At 35.8% G+C, this 18,029-nt stretch overlaps 1 protein-coding gene across 3 annotated transcripts in view; it reads right to left on the reverse strand.

The window, feature by feature from the left end:
- PDE10A (phosphodiesterase 10A) overlaps positions 1-18,029 on the reverse strand; it is a 355,321-nt gene that overhangs the window by 62,750 nt on the left and 274,542 nt on the right. For all 3 annotated transcript variants that reach the window (XM_027633632.1, XM_027633637.1, XM_027633642.1), the window contains exon 3: positions 8,989-9,017. In XM_027633632.1, coding sequence (XP_027489433.1) covers positions 8,989-9,017 — 29 coding nt within the window. The remainder of the gene's footprint in view (positions 1-8,988; positions 9,018-18,029) is intronic.

The following is an 18,029-nucleotide window of genomic DNA, read 5'->3' on the forward strand; positions in this document are numbered from 1 at the left end:
CAGTAATGTAAGGTCACACTGCATAAATGCATAAACTGCTGCAAGTCTTGAGTTTACAATACAGCATGCCATCACCAATATTAGCACCATATGGCAGCTGGCAAGCTTCCATTGACTGCCCTGTGTTGTGTCCCACATTTAGTACTGTTGGATTATTCAAAGGGAGAAAACAATAGTATGAAAGTGTAGCTTTTATACTTGTGATACAGCCATAAGTAGCCATATAACAGGAAAATGGTGAACAAGACTCTATACTATTCATTCATGTTAACCCATATCTGCAAAAGTATGTGTAGCCATATACCCTAATGCAACAATAGGTAATCATGCACACATGCACAAAGCCTTTATCATGTGCAATAACGCCTTCTCAGAACTTGGAAATTACTACATATCTCCTCACCTCTAATGAACAGCCAGGATTTAAATCAAATCTTCAAAGATTAAAGCTAATACATTATGAGAACACATCATCAAAATGAGCGCATTGGCATAACGGTCGTGGCAGAAATCACCGCTTTCCCTGTAATCAAGCAGTAGTTTTGCGTGCATGGTAATTACATAACAACCTATGTGCCCTTGATGCTCACCTCTGCAACATATGCTTGCAAATGTTTTGTAAGCAGGGCAAACCATTGCATGCATCCACGTTACTAAAACAATGGTAGCTGCGTAGTACACGTAGTTGTTACAATGGCAGATTTCTGCTGCTGACAATATGTGGATGCATAATTGGCCAGATGAATACAATTTGTCCAGATTCACAATTAAGTACTTCTATCACTTAGATCAATCATCAACAAAGAATTACTTCATCATGCTATGAAATGGTTTTCTTTTTATTACAGTAGAATGAAAGAGATTTTTTATTTGGTTCTAGGCATTTTAGATTGGATAACCAATGTGGTTGAAAAGCCACAATGGTCTTTATGAAATCATGTATTTAAACACTGAATAAGTCCTCAGCAAACCTTGGTACAAGCACTATTCACTGTGGTTGCTAACAAAGACTTGTGCATATGTGGTGTAAAACTTATTTCAGGAAAGTAACTCCTCAAAAAAAAATTAAACACACTTGATGGAAAAGGAGTATTTATATATATATAAACACTATTGTATGGAGTAAGTACTGTTTCTTAATTTGCTATGGTAGTTTAGTTTGCAATTTACATTGTTCAAACTCATCAACGTTTCCTTAATTCATTCTTGCCATTGCTAATTTCCTTCTATTTATGTGGCTACAAGTATTTTTGCACATTTATTGTAAAATTCTGAATTTCAGTGACGTTATATAAAATAATTCAAGCGGATTAAGAACTAGTTTAGCACTATCATACTAGCATCATATTTCTAGTAGCTATATATATTTTAAAGCTATAAAAATTAACTAACAATTAAGAAGGGAAATCCTGTTATAAATATTCATGTTAAAATTTATAAATATGAAAGATGGATGTTTTACGGGATTTATATAAAAACATTTCTATAGTTCTTTGTCTTTATAATATTGTGGTCTTTGAATATTGTCTTCTGTGCAACAGAAAACAACAACCCATAACAGTTGATTCAAGAATAATGTTGTCACTTAGGACTATACAAGGACTCTTAGAACATAAACATGAAAGAAGATACTGAAATATCATAGAGTGAGATGAATTTTAAGCATTCATTCTAAACAAGTAAGCCACATGGAAAAACTAATATTCAAGGACACAATTTAATACCTAAAGTAAATTTTATGTACGACAAACAGAAACAAACTTTAATTTCCATGCTTTCATGATTGTAAGGTAGCTGTGCCAGGGGCATTTTATGCTCCTCTAGAAAAAAAACCCTTCTGCTGCAACAAAAAGCACAAGGTCAATGAGTGCCAACATAATCCAGACGTTGATCTGTTTCCTCTGTATCTTCTTAAAATGTCTCCTGAATAGCAATGAGAAGAGCAAGTTTCTATGTAATACTTACTTCCTACTACAGAGTTCTTTCTCCAGATCAACAATTGCCTGGTTCTGCAACACAGTCTGGTCCTTTTACAGACCTCATAGCATATGACCTTATTGCAGACTGCAGTTAGAATAAAAAAGGAGTGCAAATTCCACTTACTGTGGAGAGGGCTGGCCAGATGTATTTTTGGGGTTGCAGAATTTCAACGGATGAGGAGAAGAAAAAAACCTCAGAACTGTGAGAGTCACAAGAAGATCCATATGAAGTATGGATCTTCATAACCAGTGCTATCCCAGGTTTCCCCTAGGCTATGCCAGAGGAGCCGGGAGGTGGAGAGGTGAGGGGCACTGCCTGGCTCTCACCATCGTGCAGGTTGCCTGGCAGGAGTGTGCAATAAGAACACTAGCAGTGCTGAGTGAGCCAATGTTATACGTGTTGTATTCAGTGCTACCCTATTCAATTGCAACATACTCTATAGATGTCAGAGGGGCCACACCATGAATAGACATAGGGACACTTGAAACTGAGGTCATAAATTTAATCTGAGACATGTAAGCAAACAAGCAAGCAAGCAAGCAAGCAAGCAAGAAAGAACAGTAACAAAAAAATAAAGGATCTGTTGGGGCAAATAGAGGCTCTTGTAGAGAGCCTCAGTTGTTGAAGAGTGGTAAATCATTAAGAATAAAGGATGTACGTAGGCCAAGGACATCGTATATAGACACAGGAGCTTAAAACACCCATTCTCTCTCTGGTTACATCACTTAGTATTTCAGACAACCAGCTTCTTCAAACCCTCTAAATTCATCTGTCAATGGCAGCATCAAGACCTGCAGATAATGAATTCAAGGGATTCTGCATAACATTTCACACAAAACAATGTCCTTAGGCAGGGACTGGATTTTATCACAAATATGAGAGTCATAGGATTCAAAATGTGACAACAACCTGTACCCAAGCTTCTTTGGTCAACTCTTTAAAACTGACAGCTTCTCTCTTCTCTATGAAGCACACTACAGAACATAGACAACTGCTGAACTAAAAACAACCAAAATCTCCTGATAAACTTACAGCCAACACAAGTTTTCTCTCCTATAAAACTACAGTCCTGGCAACGAGAGTCATAAGGCAATGCATTTAATGACGAACTAAAAAAACCCTTCAAATAAAAAAAGAGGAGCACTGGTTTGCAGTCTTAATGGTCTGAATATTTACTTAACATTTGATTTGAGATGTCAGTCTGAACTATTTCATGTCAGGTATTCTCAAACTTGAGCAGAAGTATAGAAAGACTGATGTTACATACTTAAGTTCTCGATGCCATTGATATTTGCACTATATAAAAAGAATTCCCATCAGCAATTTTTCTGTACATCTTAAAAATAAGCATTGTGGTCACGAAAATAAATAAACAAACTAAAATGTTTGATGCCTTTTGTCGAAATAGATCAGCTTTCTCTTCCCTCATGTAGTGTTATGAAAAATCCCAGATCCACACTTACCACTTGATTCAAGAGACTTGCTCTATACAATTTTCCAGGTACCTCCTTGACTTATATTCTGGAACGATAACCAATATTCAAACCATACTCAATTACTGTATCTTTTCTAACAAAATACTATATGTTCTTTAAGAATTTTGGCACTATTACTTTTTTTGCCCACATAATAAGCAGGTTTATTTAAACTGAAAAATATTCTTAAATTTTTCTTCTTTTTTTTTTCTTCCCCACAAAGGAATGCATAACTAGAGAGGAACATATTGGTGACTAAATCCAGTCCCTTGCAGGCAAAAGCAGGCTTGTAAGAGACATTTAGTTTAAAACTACCTAAAATATTCATTTCATGTGTCATTGCACTTTACTGCAATGAGTATTCAGACATCTAGTGTAGAAACAAAGAAGGCCAGACCTAGAAGTATGACAATAGTCACTTACTTTAAATGCAAGAAATTATTGTATTTTAGCTATAGTGATGTTATTGCATTTCTGAAGACCAGTCAGTATAAAGAAAGGAATGGTTGCAGAAAAAAAAAAAGCCAATCTATTTAATTAAACAAGAATATAATTTATTCAGGTCATTTTTATGTGTGGTAAGTTAGGTTGTCTAAATATTTGCTATTTATGTTTACGTGTACTGCTACCTTTTGTACTCCTACCATTTGTAGGCCTGGTACTTTCACTAGCTGCAATATTTTGCATTGTTTATCTGCACTGATAGCTAGTTCACATCTTGCACCAAAACTGATGTTTGTTATTTTTGGGCACAGATAACTAAGAGACAACTACATCCTATGAAAAGTGAAACCCCATCTATACTGCACATTTGAAGAACTAAAAATATGGATACTGACTTCATTAAAAAAATAATTAAAAAATACAAGACAAAACAACCCTAGAAAAGGCTAATAAAACTGCTTGCTTGCTTCAAGGTGAAAACGCTGAGCCAAAAGATGCCAAATCCTCTGACTGCAAAATAAAAGTAGAAAGAGTGTGGTAAGCAAGCTCACAGTGCAGAGCTGGCTTTCAGAGGAGCAATGAGCATGAAGAGGAAACTCAGAAAAAATCTCTTTGCTCCAAAAAATCAGAAGAGGCTGCAGTAACCAGTTTTCTTTAAACTTGGACACTGGAAAGCAAGAGACTATAAAGAACAGACTTAGCTGAGGTGATTAATTTTAATGCTTGTTCATAGCCTCAGAGAAAACTGCTTCTACGTGCATTTGTCTGACGTCTATTCTTCTTGTTTTGACTGGAGAGGACATGGGTTAGGACTTGTACGGTAAATAAAGTTTAGCATTGCCACACCATACAGAGGTATTTATGAATTGTTTGTTTGCTCATCAAACACCTTCACGACAAAAGCAAAGGGAAAATATGACATGACATTTGGCAGGACAGGCCCTATTAATACAAAAGATGTAAACCAGTTCTCTCATTCTGAACAGAAAGGACTGAATAATTCTGAAAGCACACATTTGCCAGCCTTTTTATGCAGCTGATTTTCAAGCCTCAGAGAGACAATGAATATCTTTCCTAGAAGAAGCTTCTTGCCACATAACCCCCATTTACTGGTATCCAATCCTAATCTTTCCATCAGATCCTTGCCTGTTACCAAATGGTAACACTGAAATAAATTGCTTCACTAGTAATAGGAAAAATACATAATAAAAAGTAAAAGCTTCACTTGTTAGACAAGAACCTTTTGATTATATAGAAGTAACCATATAATCTGTTATTAACTGTAGGGTTCATAAAACATTAATATCTCAATTATATCATCTCTCCAGATTATATAACAAAACAGCATAATGAGCTTCATTTTAACTTGACAAGGCTGAATACTGCTCCTGTTTTAAAAAAGCTTTTTATAAAACTACATTCCCTCCTAATACTTGACTTGCAAGCACTCTAAAGACACCATGTACAAAATTAAAAATAAACTTCCTCATTTTCCTACCACTGTTGCTTATCACTACCACAGTATACACAAGATTTTCTTTTTAAAGAAATCTGCTTATACAAGCATCTTCTTCTCGTGACAATGCCATTTGCAACACTTCTAAAGACTAAATATATATACTTTTTTTTTTTTCTAGTTCCCCTAACTTTTTGATTAATTTGTCACAGTCTTCAGTTCTGATACTCTGCAAAGACATTTAAATCCAATCTTTAATAAGAAAATGCTACAAGGAATGAGCTTGCTTTGCCAACATGTCATAAAGAACCCAAACTTTTATCATCAGTTTCACAGTGAAGATACATGCAATTACTGCAACTATTTACTGAAAACACACTTGCTAATTCTGTAACTATCAGTGACATACTGTGCTGGGTGCTGGCTGGTGCCAAGGCAGCTGCCGAAAGCTTCAAGTCCAAAAAGGGGAAAGGAGAGGACTAAAGTATCATTCCTATTTCCAAGAATAAAGTACTGTAAGTGAGCTAGTCACTTCCTAGGTAACAATTTTCTGGTGTTTATATGGTAAACTTCTGCAAAGTGAATTGTTGTTGGCATCACCGGAGTTTTCAAAGCAAAGGTACTTGCCAAAACGCAGCTTCACTGGAAGTATCGTTCACATAAACATGGAATGGAAAGTTATTGAGCAAAATGAACAGCTAATTTTGCTGTGATCATATCAGGAACACTGAGTATTTTCATTTAAACTTCAGAATCTGAGGTACAAAAGAGCACACAGTGATCACGGGAAACTTAGCAGCACGTAGAACAAAATCCTGGCTATAGTTCATGAAGGAATGGGGTTATTTTTGCCAACTGAAAAGAATAACATGTCTCCAGTGCACACTGTTTTCACTAATGCTGTCAAAGAACTACATCTTTAGTCTAGATGTACATGGATAAATATGCACTTAGTGTTCAAACTCACACTCCCCATTTTTCATTTCTTTTGCAGACAAAACAGCAAAAAATCACAGTATAAAATTTAGCTTAAATTTTCTTCATCAACATAGTTCAATAGTTGGTTTTGCTTCTGAAATCCCTCTGCCCAGAAAACCACTTATGTAGTTAGGATGGATAGGATCAGCCAACACACATCTGCACAATAAGTAAGTAAAAGAAACTCAGCATTTCCAAGGATGTTCCCAATACTACATCATGTGAAAAGGGGATTCTGTCCCCAGTTACATATATTTCATAAACACTGTAATTTAGTATGCAGAAAAAAGTTCACAGGTTCACTGTTTGGTCACAGATGCTCATGAGGTATTTTGTAACCAGAGCTGTTCTTATGCCAAAAGCAGTTTACAGGCATCAGGGAATTTCTCCCCACCACCAATCATCAGATGCAATGTCAAGTCAAACAATGAAAGCTTTACATGTAACTTCTGAACACAGAAATATTGACGAAATTGCCATTAGTAGATCAGAATCAAAAATAATAAATTTTGAGAAGCTTCTTTTCTACTCTAAAAAACTCAAGGTTTAAAATATGTGGACATTTTCTCCTGTTTTCTTCTATTTTCTCCTCTCTCCTTGTTTTGAAAACTTGCAGTGTACTGCTGATAGCCAAGATTGCTGCTTTATGTTAATTTTTCTACTAAGATGCTAAAAATGACAAAATATTAAAAAGGTAGCTCCTAAACAATGGGATTTCAAAACTTCTATTTCAAAACTTCTTAAATTTTCAGCGTAAAACTGCAACATAAACCCCTTGAAAATACTGAAATTTCCTTCCAGTAATTAAAGATTTTTCTCAGTATATTTCTACCTTGTTTTCTAGCTAACATAATATTCTGAATCAATAGTGATTGAATTCAGCACTAAATTCCCTTTCACTAACCTTAATTTTTTCTTCCCTATGATACAAGTTACTTCTTGCAGACTTTTTCAGGAATTAAAAATGTAACACTAATGACTTTAAAACTCATAATTCTTCAGTCAGCATGAACATGTCTTTTTGTCTGAAAAACATTACTCATGTACAGAACCTTTCCTAATTTAAATTCCAACTTATGTTTATATTTTAATTAAACTGGTATCTATTTAAGTTGCTGCCGCCGAAGCAAGAGGTCTACGTTATTACATATGGCATTATTAAAAAATACTACAAATTAACAAAACTGGTAATTTGTAGCATGGTACATTATTGAGTGCCTTCAAGTACTTTAAAAGAAAAAAAAACAATTAGTAGCGCAACAGAGTGCACAACGATTGATGGCTAAAAAAAACAAGGGAGAAAGTGTTTATTTTAGAACATCTAAAGTATCATCTGCACACCACTGATTCCATGGCTTCAAGCGACAGTCCATCTATCTTTTGGAAAACTCAGAGCCACTATACATGACTTTGAGGGGCTGAGATGGCTGCCAGCAGAGGGTCCAAAAGACAGAGGGGGTGATGGGCAGTGCAGACCTGGGGGGGTTCAGGGCTCCAGAACTTCCTTTCTTTGCCTTAAATCGCTCAAATGTGGTAACCAAGATATGTTTCATAATTATTTTACAGTTTTAGGTAAATGTTAATCTATTTACCAAATTAATGACAATGAAAAGGAACTTTCTTCCACATACATAACTAGAGTTTCTGAGATTTTTAGGCAGATCTTTCATTATTTTGAAATCAAAATATTATGTACAGATATACTAATAACAATAATCCTAGGTTACACTGGTAGGTATGCACTTAACTGTCATAGCAGTTGAATACTAAGGGAAAAAATCATGTTACAAGTTAATAAATTACTAAAACATATAATTTTCACCTACATGCCCAACACCCTTATAAATCCAAGGCACATCATGCATATGGAGTAATTCTGCATGAATAAACTCAATTTAGATAACATTTAATATCTTTTCATAGTCACATATGAGGTGAACTTCAGTTTCCCCTTATGTCAGCCCTCTGCTTACAGGATTACCAAACTGAGTTTCCACTACCAGCCTGAGTTCTCCACTCCTTCCATACTCTAACATTCTTCAAAGGACTTCTATTGAGTGCAAGACCACTCAGCCAGTTTTTGCAGTCTTTCAATCAGCCTTATTTTTAATATGTGTCTGACACTACCCTGTTTCTCCTGGGAACATAAAATAATTAATGCAACTTATTCAAGAAGTGGAAAAAAGCAGGACTATGATTCCACTTTAGAAAGTTGTAAGTGGCTCCCCCACCTCACGGGGTGCTTCAGGGTAGCTGGACCCATCTGAGGGCAACAGATTGTACTGTACTGACCTTTTCTCATTCCCAACAAAGACACTTGTTTCTAACAGATCCCTGCAATTAGTCATCAGTCATGGACAGATATTCTGCAAGACACAGTGTCAATCAGATATAAGGCTAGGCTAGGGAACTTATTACTGAATATGTTTTTTTAGGATTTTACATTACATTTAATACAGAACACTGTAAAATATTTCAAATTAGAGAATTTAGCTCATTTCTACCACACCACATCTCAAAAGGGGAAATACGGCATATTCCTTCCCTTATTTCCTCTTATGCTTGATCAGAGACTATGTAAAAATCATCTCAAGTGAACTGAGGGCCTCAGAGAGACTACACTTCTTTTTAGAGGGGATAGAGAGTAGCACTTACCCTGCTGACTTCTTTAGGAGTTGATTCATCTAAAAGAAAACAAACCAAACAATTAGACACTCTGGGAAGTTTTCAGACTGAACGAAGAACAAGATAACAAATTTCAAACAATTTTTGCATTTTTTTACAAAACTTTTCTAACATGGTTCAATAAAGTGACTGAAATATCCTGAGACTAGTTTGCATTTACACTCTTTTAAAAAGTTCTTGAGTTAAAAATTCATTAAAATTAGGATAAAGTATTTATGAATTTCATCTTGATCTAGTAAAAATACGAAATGTCATACATTTCAGAAGTCAGAGGTAAATTCGCACAGGCCAGCTAAAGCCTACATTTATATTCCAATTCATTAAAGTAACTGTTAATACTGCATAGTCTGAGAAGTAAAAGTCTTTGCTACCAAATATACACCACCAACATCCTAGGTATACAAAGAAGCTAGTGAGCAGACTTAGAACTCCTGCTCTGAAGATCAAAGATGCTATTCCTGCTGACTTCTTTGGATGTGGAACAAAAGTCTTGTAGCCATAAGAACAGAAGAACTGCACTGATGTGATCTGGCATAACACATTAAAAGAAAAGAGATTTCAAGATTTTATATTTATATATATATCTACACTATAATGTTTTATTCTTTCAAATGCAAGCAGACTCTTGTGCATTTTTGTAAGTTAAATAAACACAGATACAATAGCAGAACACTAGCTCAAACATTGAGCAGTATTTCTGAAAATAAAGGGAAAGCAGCTATACAGCAAGAACGCATCTGCCACAGGAGGAGTTTCCAACTTTCAGTTTAAACACACCAAAAGTAGCTTAAACACACCTTTACAAACCTCCCGCTAGTTAGTTGTTCCTGAAAACACGAAGAGAACTATTTGTAACCTTTTATTTGATCCTAGGAATCAAATTACAATGCTTCAGAATCAAAATTAAGTCAGCAAATAGATTTAATCTCACAGAGAAATATCATATGTCTATATTTGCCAAAGGCTCTTCATATCTTGCCATTTAAGATGAACTTTTAAACAATAAAAGTAGAAAATAACATTTTCTAGAAAACACATTTAGTATATAATTTCTGATGAAAGAACTCTCTATAAAAATACAGATTTCTCCTCAAAATTGAGTGATGCCAAGAAAAACCATGTATTTCAAACCCATGAGCAAATATTAGTCTCCTCTTAACACCAGTCAAATGATCTACCAGTAATTTATACACACAGAACAGAGATGTAAACTTAATTGAGCTATTTAAGGTCGTTCTGTCACTTGCAGAGCAAGGTGCAGCACATACTCTGCCACATTCAGTGATGTTATCTTCCTGAAAGAACCAAATCTACATATCAACTACAAGAACAGCCAAAGTTAGACTCAAAATCCATCTCCCCACTACCTGATTGCTGGCATTGAGGGACACAAAATGTGAACAATAGAAAACAGAGTGATGAAATTACACTCTCCCTGGAGTATACTCTCAGTTTTCAGTAACCAATGCATCAAACATTTCTTGAATCAGTGGTGATACTTTTCTGTTTAAAGGATGGGATTTTCTTCCTCACATTTTTCCAGGGTAAGAGGGGTATTAGATTATGTTTGGCTTGTTATTAAACCTGAGTCACCAGCATTTCTAGTAATCTCCCTCTACTGGAACAAAATGAATTTATTGTAATATATCTAATATAAATGACTACCATTACAATTCTATGGCTGTCACACCATTGCAAGACACAACTGTCACTACAATTTCCAACGATAGACAGAGGACAGATTAAATGCACTAAATCTAAGACTTACTACATACACAGTATAAAAGTCTACATAACCTCTATTTGAGCTACCATAAAAAAAATTTCAGTGCCATTTTTTCAGAAGAAAGATAAACACAGTGTTTATGAAGTTTGGCATTAGAACTCCACAGATGAGGTTTGCAAATCAGAGAAAATGAACTGGTGGGAAAAATGGAAGATTTTTTAGGGGAAGAAGGAAAGCAAAAGTTGAGGGGGAGAAGGGGGAAAAAAGTATCACATATGATGTTAATCCATCTAGATACAAGTTATATTACTACACAACGATCTAGAAAGTAATTTTCCGTATTAGAAGAAACCAAAGGCCTAAACAGCACACCTTTTTTTTTTCCCCAAGAGCAAAGGAAGAAACATGATCCCATGAACCTGGAGTGAATCAAATTGCCTTCCTGGAGGTTCAGTCTTTAAGGCCAAGGTACACACCGAGTAATTGGATGCATGCACACCTCAGTGCTAGCACCCATGGCACAGAGTACGACACTTCCCTTATGACTTACTTTCTGTGTGCTAAATAGAGGGAAAATCATTGGAATAGCAGCTTTTCCCACAAATTATAGTCAAGGTATAGGATTAGTTAATATATGAAAGCAACAGGGGATTTATGAAAAATACCCTCAGTTTGCATACTCCTGTTTATTTAAAAGCCATGAATTCAGTTTGTTTAAAAGGTACAATCTCTTGATTGTAAATCAGGTTCCATCCCTGTAAAATACAAAGTTTTTAAAGAAACAGATTAGCCATTAAAATAAATTCATAGACATTAAGTACATTGATAAATAGCAGCTTACTATATAACCAAATCTCACAGAAAAATTATGTGCTTGAATATAAAGGTCCCCATTTATGATGGCATGTTGCATGGGAAAACAGTCAGATAAGAGAAAGTGTCATATTAGTGTCTACAGGGATGGAAAAAAACACCTGGGAGAAAGCAAGTGTTTGTGAATGAAACCATACAAATGCTCCAGCCACTAGAAATTTTCAGTTGGAGTTCACTTTTTTGTTAGACATCAAATACAATCAACCATGATACATGAATAAGTGTCACCCTCTCAATCCTGTTTGTTGGTGGTATATTGCCATTCACACGCTAATTTTTGGGGATACCTGATATCATTACTAACACAGACTAGTAGAAGAAACATATATTATTTAGTTCTGGCCCTCTAAATGTACTGACATTGTTCTTAATAGTTTCAAAAATAAAGCGATGAATTCTTGAAAAGAAATCACTATACACACATACATTAGCTTGGCTATATGGCTCACTCAAGGCTGTTGCAAGCTGTATTTTTAACACAATGATTCTCAATGTGGCTTGCTGCACACAGAGGTAGGTAGCCAACAGCAGAGTGATGGTGGTAACTCAAGGGAGCACATAACTTGAGCAAGAGGTGTCTTCCAGAAGCACTAGGCATGCATCAGTAATCTAGCAGAACACCCTGTTATAAACCCCATTGTGTTAATGTCTTGGTAATTTGAGCATAAACACACACTGATACCGCAACCGGAAAAACGGGAAACTGCAGGGAACAGGACTACATTTCAACTTGGCATATTCTGTGATCTCCATACACTAAGTTTGCATACCAAAACTACTGCACCAGCAATGATGTTATTCCATCCCACAGTGAGCTGGTTCAATCCACTAAATGTGCAAGAAATGGTTCACTTTCTAAACTTTCAAAACCAGGTAACTATCTCAGACCACAAGAATAAAGTTACACTTGTATCTTGACAACTTTGCAAACATTACTATTTAAAAGCTCTCTTCAGAGATCAAAGCATCAGGAAGAGGCAATGAAGAATAAGGGGAGTTCCATGATAAGAGTTGTGGTTTAAGAACAAAATTACAATTTAACATCCTTTAATACTTCAGCTTTTCTATCTATACAGTTCTACTTTACTACTTACACAATTCTAATTAACAACTGCATAGTACACTACAGATATTCATAATTATCAGTATGGTAATTAAAGACAGTATCCATCTGAGAAAGTTTTCAAGATAGGAAGAAGCAGAAAAGAAGAAATGGAACAGACAGAAAAAAAATTCACAGAAGTTTGTTATTTGGCACAGTATAAATGGGGCCATGTTTAGTTCAGTTTGAGGTTCTTTTTGTTGGGGTGTGTGTGAAGGGGTGTTAAATTGTACAATTGTTCATTTAATATAAAAAAAAAAAAGCCCAGATTGTATTTTGCACATTAAAAAAAACTCATTGCATACTTTCATTTCTGTGCATGCATTTTAAAAAACAAAACAAAACAAAGGTAAATGAACTTTTGACAATTGCAAGATGCTAAGCCAGAGTAGTCACAAAGACAACTTTAATGCAAAGCAAGTTTTAACATCTCAGACATGATATTTTGATGCATTTACCAAGGAAGCAACAATTTGAATGCCCAATTAGCTTTATCATAAGAAGTCTTTTGGGAAAACAGTACTGCACTTTCTCCCTGGTCTTAGGCTATTCTTTGTTCTGTGTACTTAAATATCAAGAAAGACTATGATTGTGTTTTATATGGTAATTCACCTATTACTTCATATCCTATTCAACACCACTGCTGAGTGATGAGAGCGTTAAACATATTAGCTCATCTATCTTATCAGTCAACGAGGTGCAATCACCTTTTCTTATTGCCAGAATGCAGCCACAAGACAATGGGCTGAAGAGCATGTATAACAATTTAGTATTTTTTCATACTGACCAGTTTACAGCTTTTTGCCTACATCTACCACTTTTCTGATATGCATTTCTGTTTGGCATTCAGTGCATTAACTGTTATAGGCAGCTTTCTTTAAAATTAATTACAGGTCTTGCAAACACGTTTGGTGAAGGAAGTCTCTCATTCAGTAGTAACACGATTTCAGTATTACTCTTTTAAAACCAAACTTGATTTTCTCCTTATTTTTTCTGTTCCAGAATCCTGCTGGTTGCCAAGTATAAGGTATCCTCAACATTTACTGCAAGCGATGTATCTAAGAAACAGCATTAGCTTTGGAGTATCTGTCCTCTCACTTTTGAATGGAGCTGTTCCTTTACTTTTGAATGTTTTTCAAATATACTGCACAAAATTTGAAGTTTTATTGTGTTCAGCAGGTGTTTTCACTGAGAAGAGAAAAATTACATCCCTGTTGGCTCAAATACTACTCAGACATATACCCTAAGCAACTCCATTAAAATCAATAGAACTGCTACAGCACACATTGGAAACCAGAAATGCTTTTATGTATTAAATGTCATGGTATTTCTGTTATGTACAGTGATTCAGGGTTGAAGGAGATGATTAGAACATAACACGACTTGAAGCAGGTCCTACAAAGCTCCAATAACCTGGGAAGACCCCTTGGATCTTGTCCACTGCAAGACATTTGTATGTTTTAAAGACATGCATACTTTCTAGACCTGCTGGGCCTCTTGGGTTTGGCTTGTTTATTCCTAGTCCAAGAATATCTCTTCACAATTGATAAATGCCTGAAGAACTTTAAGGAAAGGCACTCCCTCCTCCTTCCCCAACATCCATATACAGCCCCCATTTTACTGTAAGCCCAGTGAGGCTAGGGATGGGATCACAGAGCTCAGTGACATGAAGTTCCCACCCCTGGCACGGAGTAAGGTTTCAAAGGTTTTTAGGCCCAAAGAGGCCAAGAACTTTCAGCAGGTTGTCAGCTTCTGCGGTAGGAAATACTGCATATGGCTCAGTGACAGCAAGAAATAATAATCTTACACATGTTGGGAAAAATGTAATCTTTCACTTACCCTGTGGAATACCAATGTTTTTAGTAAACTTTTTGCCTTTAATTATTTCTATTTTGTTCTCACCCCTATCTTTTTGATTACTATATTCTCACCTCTTTTTGTATAGAAACATGGAAAGTTTTTTTCTTACAGAAAAACATGTCCATGTAATAAAATTGTAAGCTATAAGACTCTTTAGAAGTTGTTAAAAATTTTCAGATTCCAGTGTTTATCTGCTACAGAGAATCGAAATTAGGACAAGAAGCTTTACAGCCCACCTCATTTTCTTCTTTCTGCACCTCTGACTACATTGAAAACAAATGTCATGTTACTGCACTTAGCAGTAAAATCCTCAAAATCTTGCAGAAAAATCAGTACTGAGCAGTTTTCTTCTCTTTAGACCAGCTGACAAAAGAAACAAAAGAAAACACCCCAGAGGAAAAGTTTGCTAACGTCAACAAGGGTAAGGGATCATTAGAGCTTGAGATGATAGGTTACCACATGGGAGGGTGCAGTGATCCAGTGTGAAACATATTTACGTCAGGGGAATCATTTCAATCCCTCTGAAGAAACTGTATTGTCACTACAATATGCATACATTTGTATTAGAGATGTATTTTATTTACTTTATTCAGAAGACTGAAAACAGAAACTGAGAAAATGCCAAAAATAATCAGGATGAAGAAGAAAAAGTGACAGAATAAAATCTACAAATTAAGCCTTTTTGCTTTCAGGATATTTCAGCTAATTTTTTAGTAATCATAATCAAGCTCTCAGTGACTGTGTTGAATGTTACAGAATAATGATGTGCAGATAATTCAGGATTTTGGAGTCTTTGAAAATGACATGTTACACTAACATGATGAACAGATTGAAATTAAGAAAAGATTGAACTATTTACTACTTATGAGTAGTAGGACTGTGAGTAAAACATTTTGCTTGCAATGAGAAGACTGTAAAATAAAATAAATTATAACTTCCGTGAGTGGAAAGGAACAGAATATGTAACCACAAAATTATAGACAGTTCTCTATGAAAGATAATGACAGCACCTTCTGAATTTCTGAACTACTGAGTTTTAGTCTAAAATGACTTTATAATGACAGGTAATTATAATCCACAGGAATTATACAGGAAAAAGTGATAAAAAATCTTTTTGGCTGTTGTACAACAACAGCAAAAAAATCCAAGATGTTGTGGAGTTCAGTATTCTTATACTGACATTTCAACAAGTGCCAAATTTTAACTCTCCCTAATAGCAGGTGCAGTATTAAAAATGCTAGGCCAGACTTAGAAAAGTTTTCAGGCAGCGATACATGCACTATGATTTAAAAAAAATCTCCAAACAAGTCTGGTACCCAATTCCTAGAAATGAAAGGAAGTTAAATACCCCAACAATGAGCAGGCATGTTGATTTACCACTGCTGAACTCAGAATGGTAATTTGCTAAGTTGTGGGGACCCAGCAACTTGTGATCCTATAACATATTAAGGCTCTGCAGTATGTGAAATAATTGATGAATGTTATTTAACAGTGAGCTTACTAAAAAAACTAGATAAAAGTGTGACAAATACAAGTTGTCCTTGGCTGAAAACAAGAATGTTCCCAATGAAGCTCTGTTTATATACCTCTGATTGGTCTTGTGTACACCTTGTAGAATATTGTGACAACCAACATCAGACAGTTCAGCACCAGAACACATTACAAAGTCATGCCACCTAACAGTCCACATGCATCAGGAATTATTGTCATTAAATAGCTTGACACATCAGCACCAAGATTACTCAGTCCTTTTATACACAGTGGTTCCCCAAGAGATGTTACAAAAATTGAAAGGCAGGACCCAGTCCTCAGTGGACTGATGATTTTCGCATTTTTGAGTATACCTACCAGCACATCCTCATGCTCCACTATGCCAATGAATCTACTGCATACCAACTTTTAGTACAGAAATTTTGACACAGGCTTCAAACAGAGGACCGGCTGTACTATCAGACACAGGTAGTCATCCCATCATAAGAATCTAGCTGCTTGAAACACTCAACCATAAGCAAGGGAGGTGAATCACAGCATCTTAATTAGGAACTTGAGAAAAACTTGGTGACAGAAATCGTCCCATCTTTAGAGGTTTCAACGCAAATGTGCCTCAGACACAGCCATACAGAGAAGAGATTACACTGGCAATTTCAGAAGGTATTCTATGCTAACAGTCCACCTGACAGATAGATATCAAGGGAAAATGAAAAGAAAATGTAGAAATGTCCAAAAGTAAACCACACATTCAGATGTAAAAGTTTAGAGTAAATGAAGAACTGGATGTGTTCATGCAAGACAAAATTACTTCCATGTGCTTTTTTTTTTAATTTAACTAACAAAATCCTATGCAGATGGTAAATTAATTGAAATACTAATAAGAACTCAGAAAATGTATAAAGAAATCAGTTGGGAAGCTAATAAACTACATCTAACACAGCAGTAAGAGAAAGTGGAAGCACCACTTCTGTTGGTGGAAAAAAGGGAACCAGAGCCAACTGTACCTCTTCAGCACGGCTGAAGTTGCCACCTGCTGGGATAAGGAGCTGTGTCTATCTCCCAAATTGTCAATCTAAGAGAACTACTAATGATCACATACTGAGAGCAGGCAACCAAGCAAGAAATCTATTCCTGCAAATATAAAAAGGGTAATTCATAATCTAAGTCCTTTCTCACCATGCCTTCAAAATAGTTTTGAAACAGTCACGATGGAGGAATCTCATAATTTGTCAGTTGCAGCATCATTCTTCCCAACTTCCTTCATCAGGCCTGCCACAGAGTTCTGTCAACACCAACATGAATTTCTTACATAAGCAAGTGTCATATAACTACCTGGAAGGGAAATTTGGAAAAACCTCCCCATGACACAACTGCTCCTTAGACACTTCTTTACATTCTGCATCTACCTAGTTAAGGAACACTGGAGCTCTGTTAGTTAATCCATTTGGTCTCACATCTGCTCAGGCATACATTTAAGGCCATCTGATTTTTACATGCAGGACTAATTCATTCAGGCGCTACTAGGGTATCTGACCATTTCTAGACATCAGGCCACTTGTTTCGGCAACTAATTGCAGGAGTGAGATTAAACCACAAACCAGTACGACAAAGAGAACAGCCTCATAACTACATAACAAGCTCGTGGTTCAAAAGACAGATGTTAACACAATTAAATAAAGCAAGACTGAAAGTGGAAAGAAGAGCCCAAGAAAAGAGCTTCAAAACAGAGTTTTAAAAGGAGGACATACAGAGAGAGAGGGACAGAGATGCTAGGATGAGCAAGCAGCTTGGACAAAGACATCAGATGCTACTAATGGTGATGGACTCTACTGATGTACTTTACTTTACCTCTCTAGGATTACTTTACTTTCTGCCATGGTAGAAAAAAAGTTCCAGTAAAAAGAAAAAAGCAATAGTGTTTATTACAGATCAAAAAACCAAACCGCATATAAAGAAAAT

Source organism: Corapipo altera, unplaced genomic scaffold (genome assembly GCF_003945725.1).
Source record: "Corapipo altera isolate COAL_440 unplaced genomic scaffold, ASM394572v1 2b, whole genome shotgun sequence".
In the NCBI taxonomy this organism is placed as follows: domain Eukaryota; kingdom Metazoa; phylum Chordata; class Aves; order Passeriformes; family Pipridae; genus Corapipo; species Corapipo altera.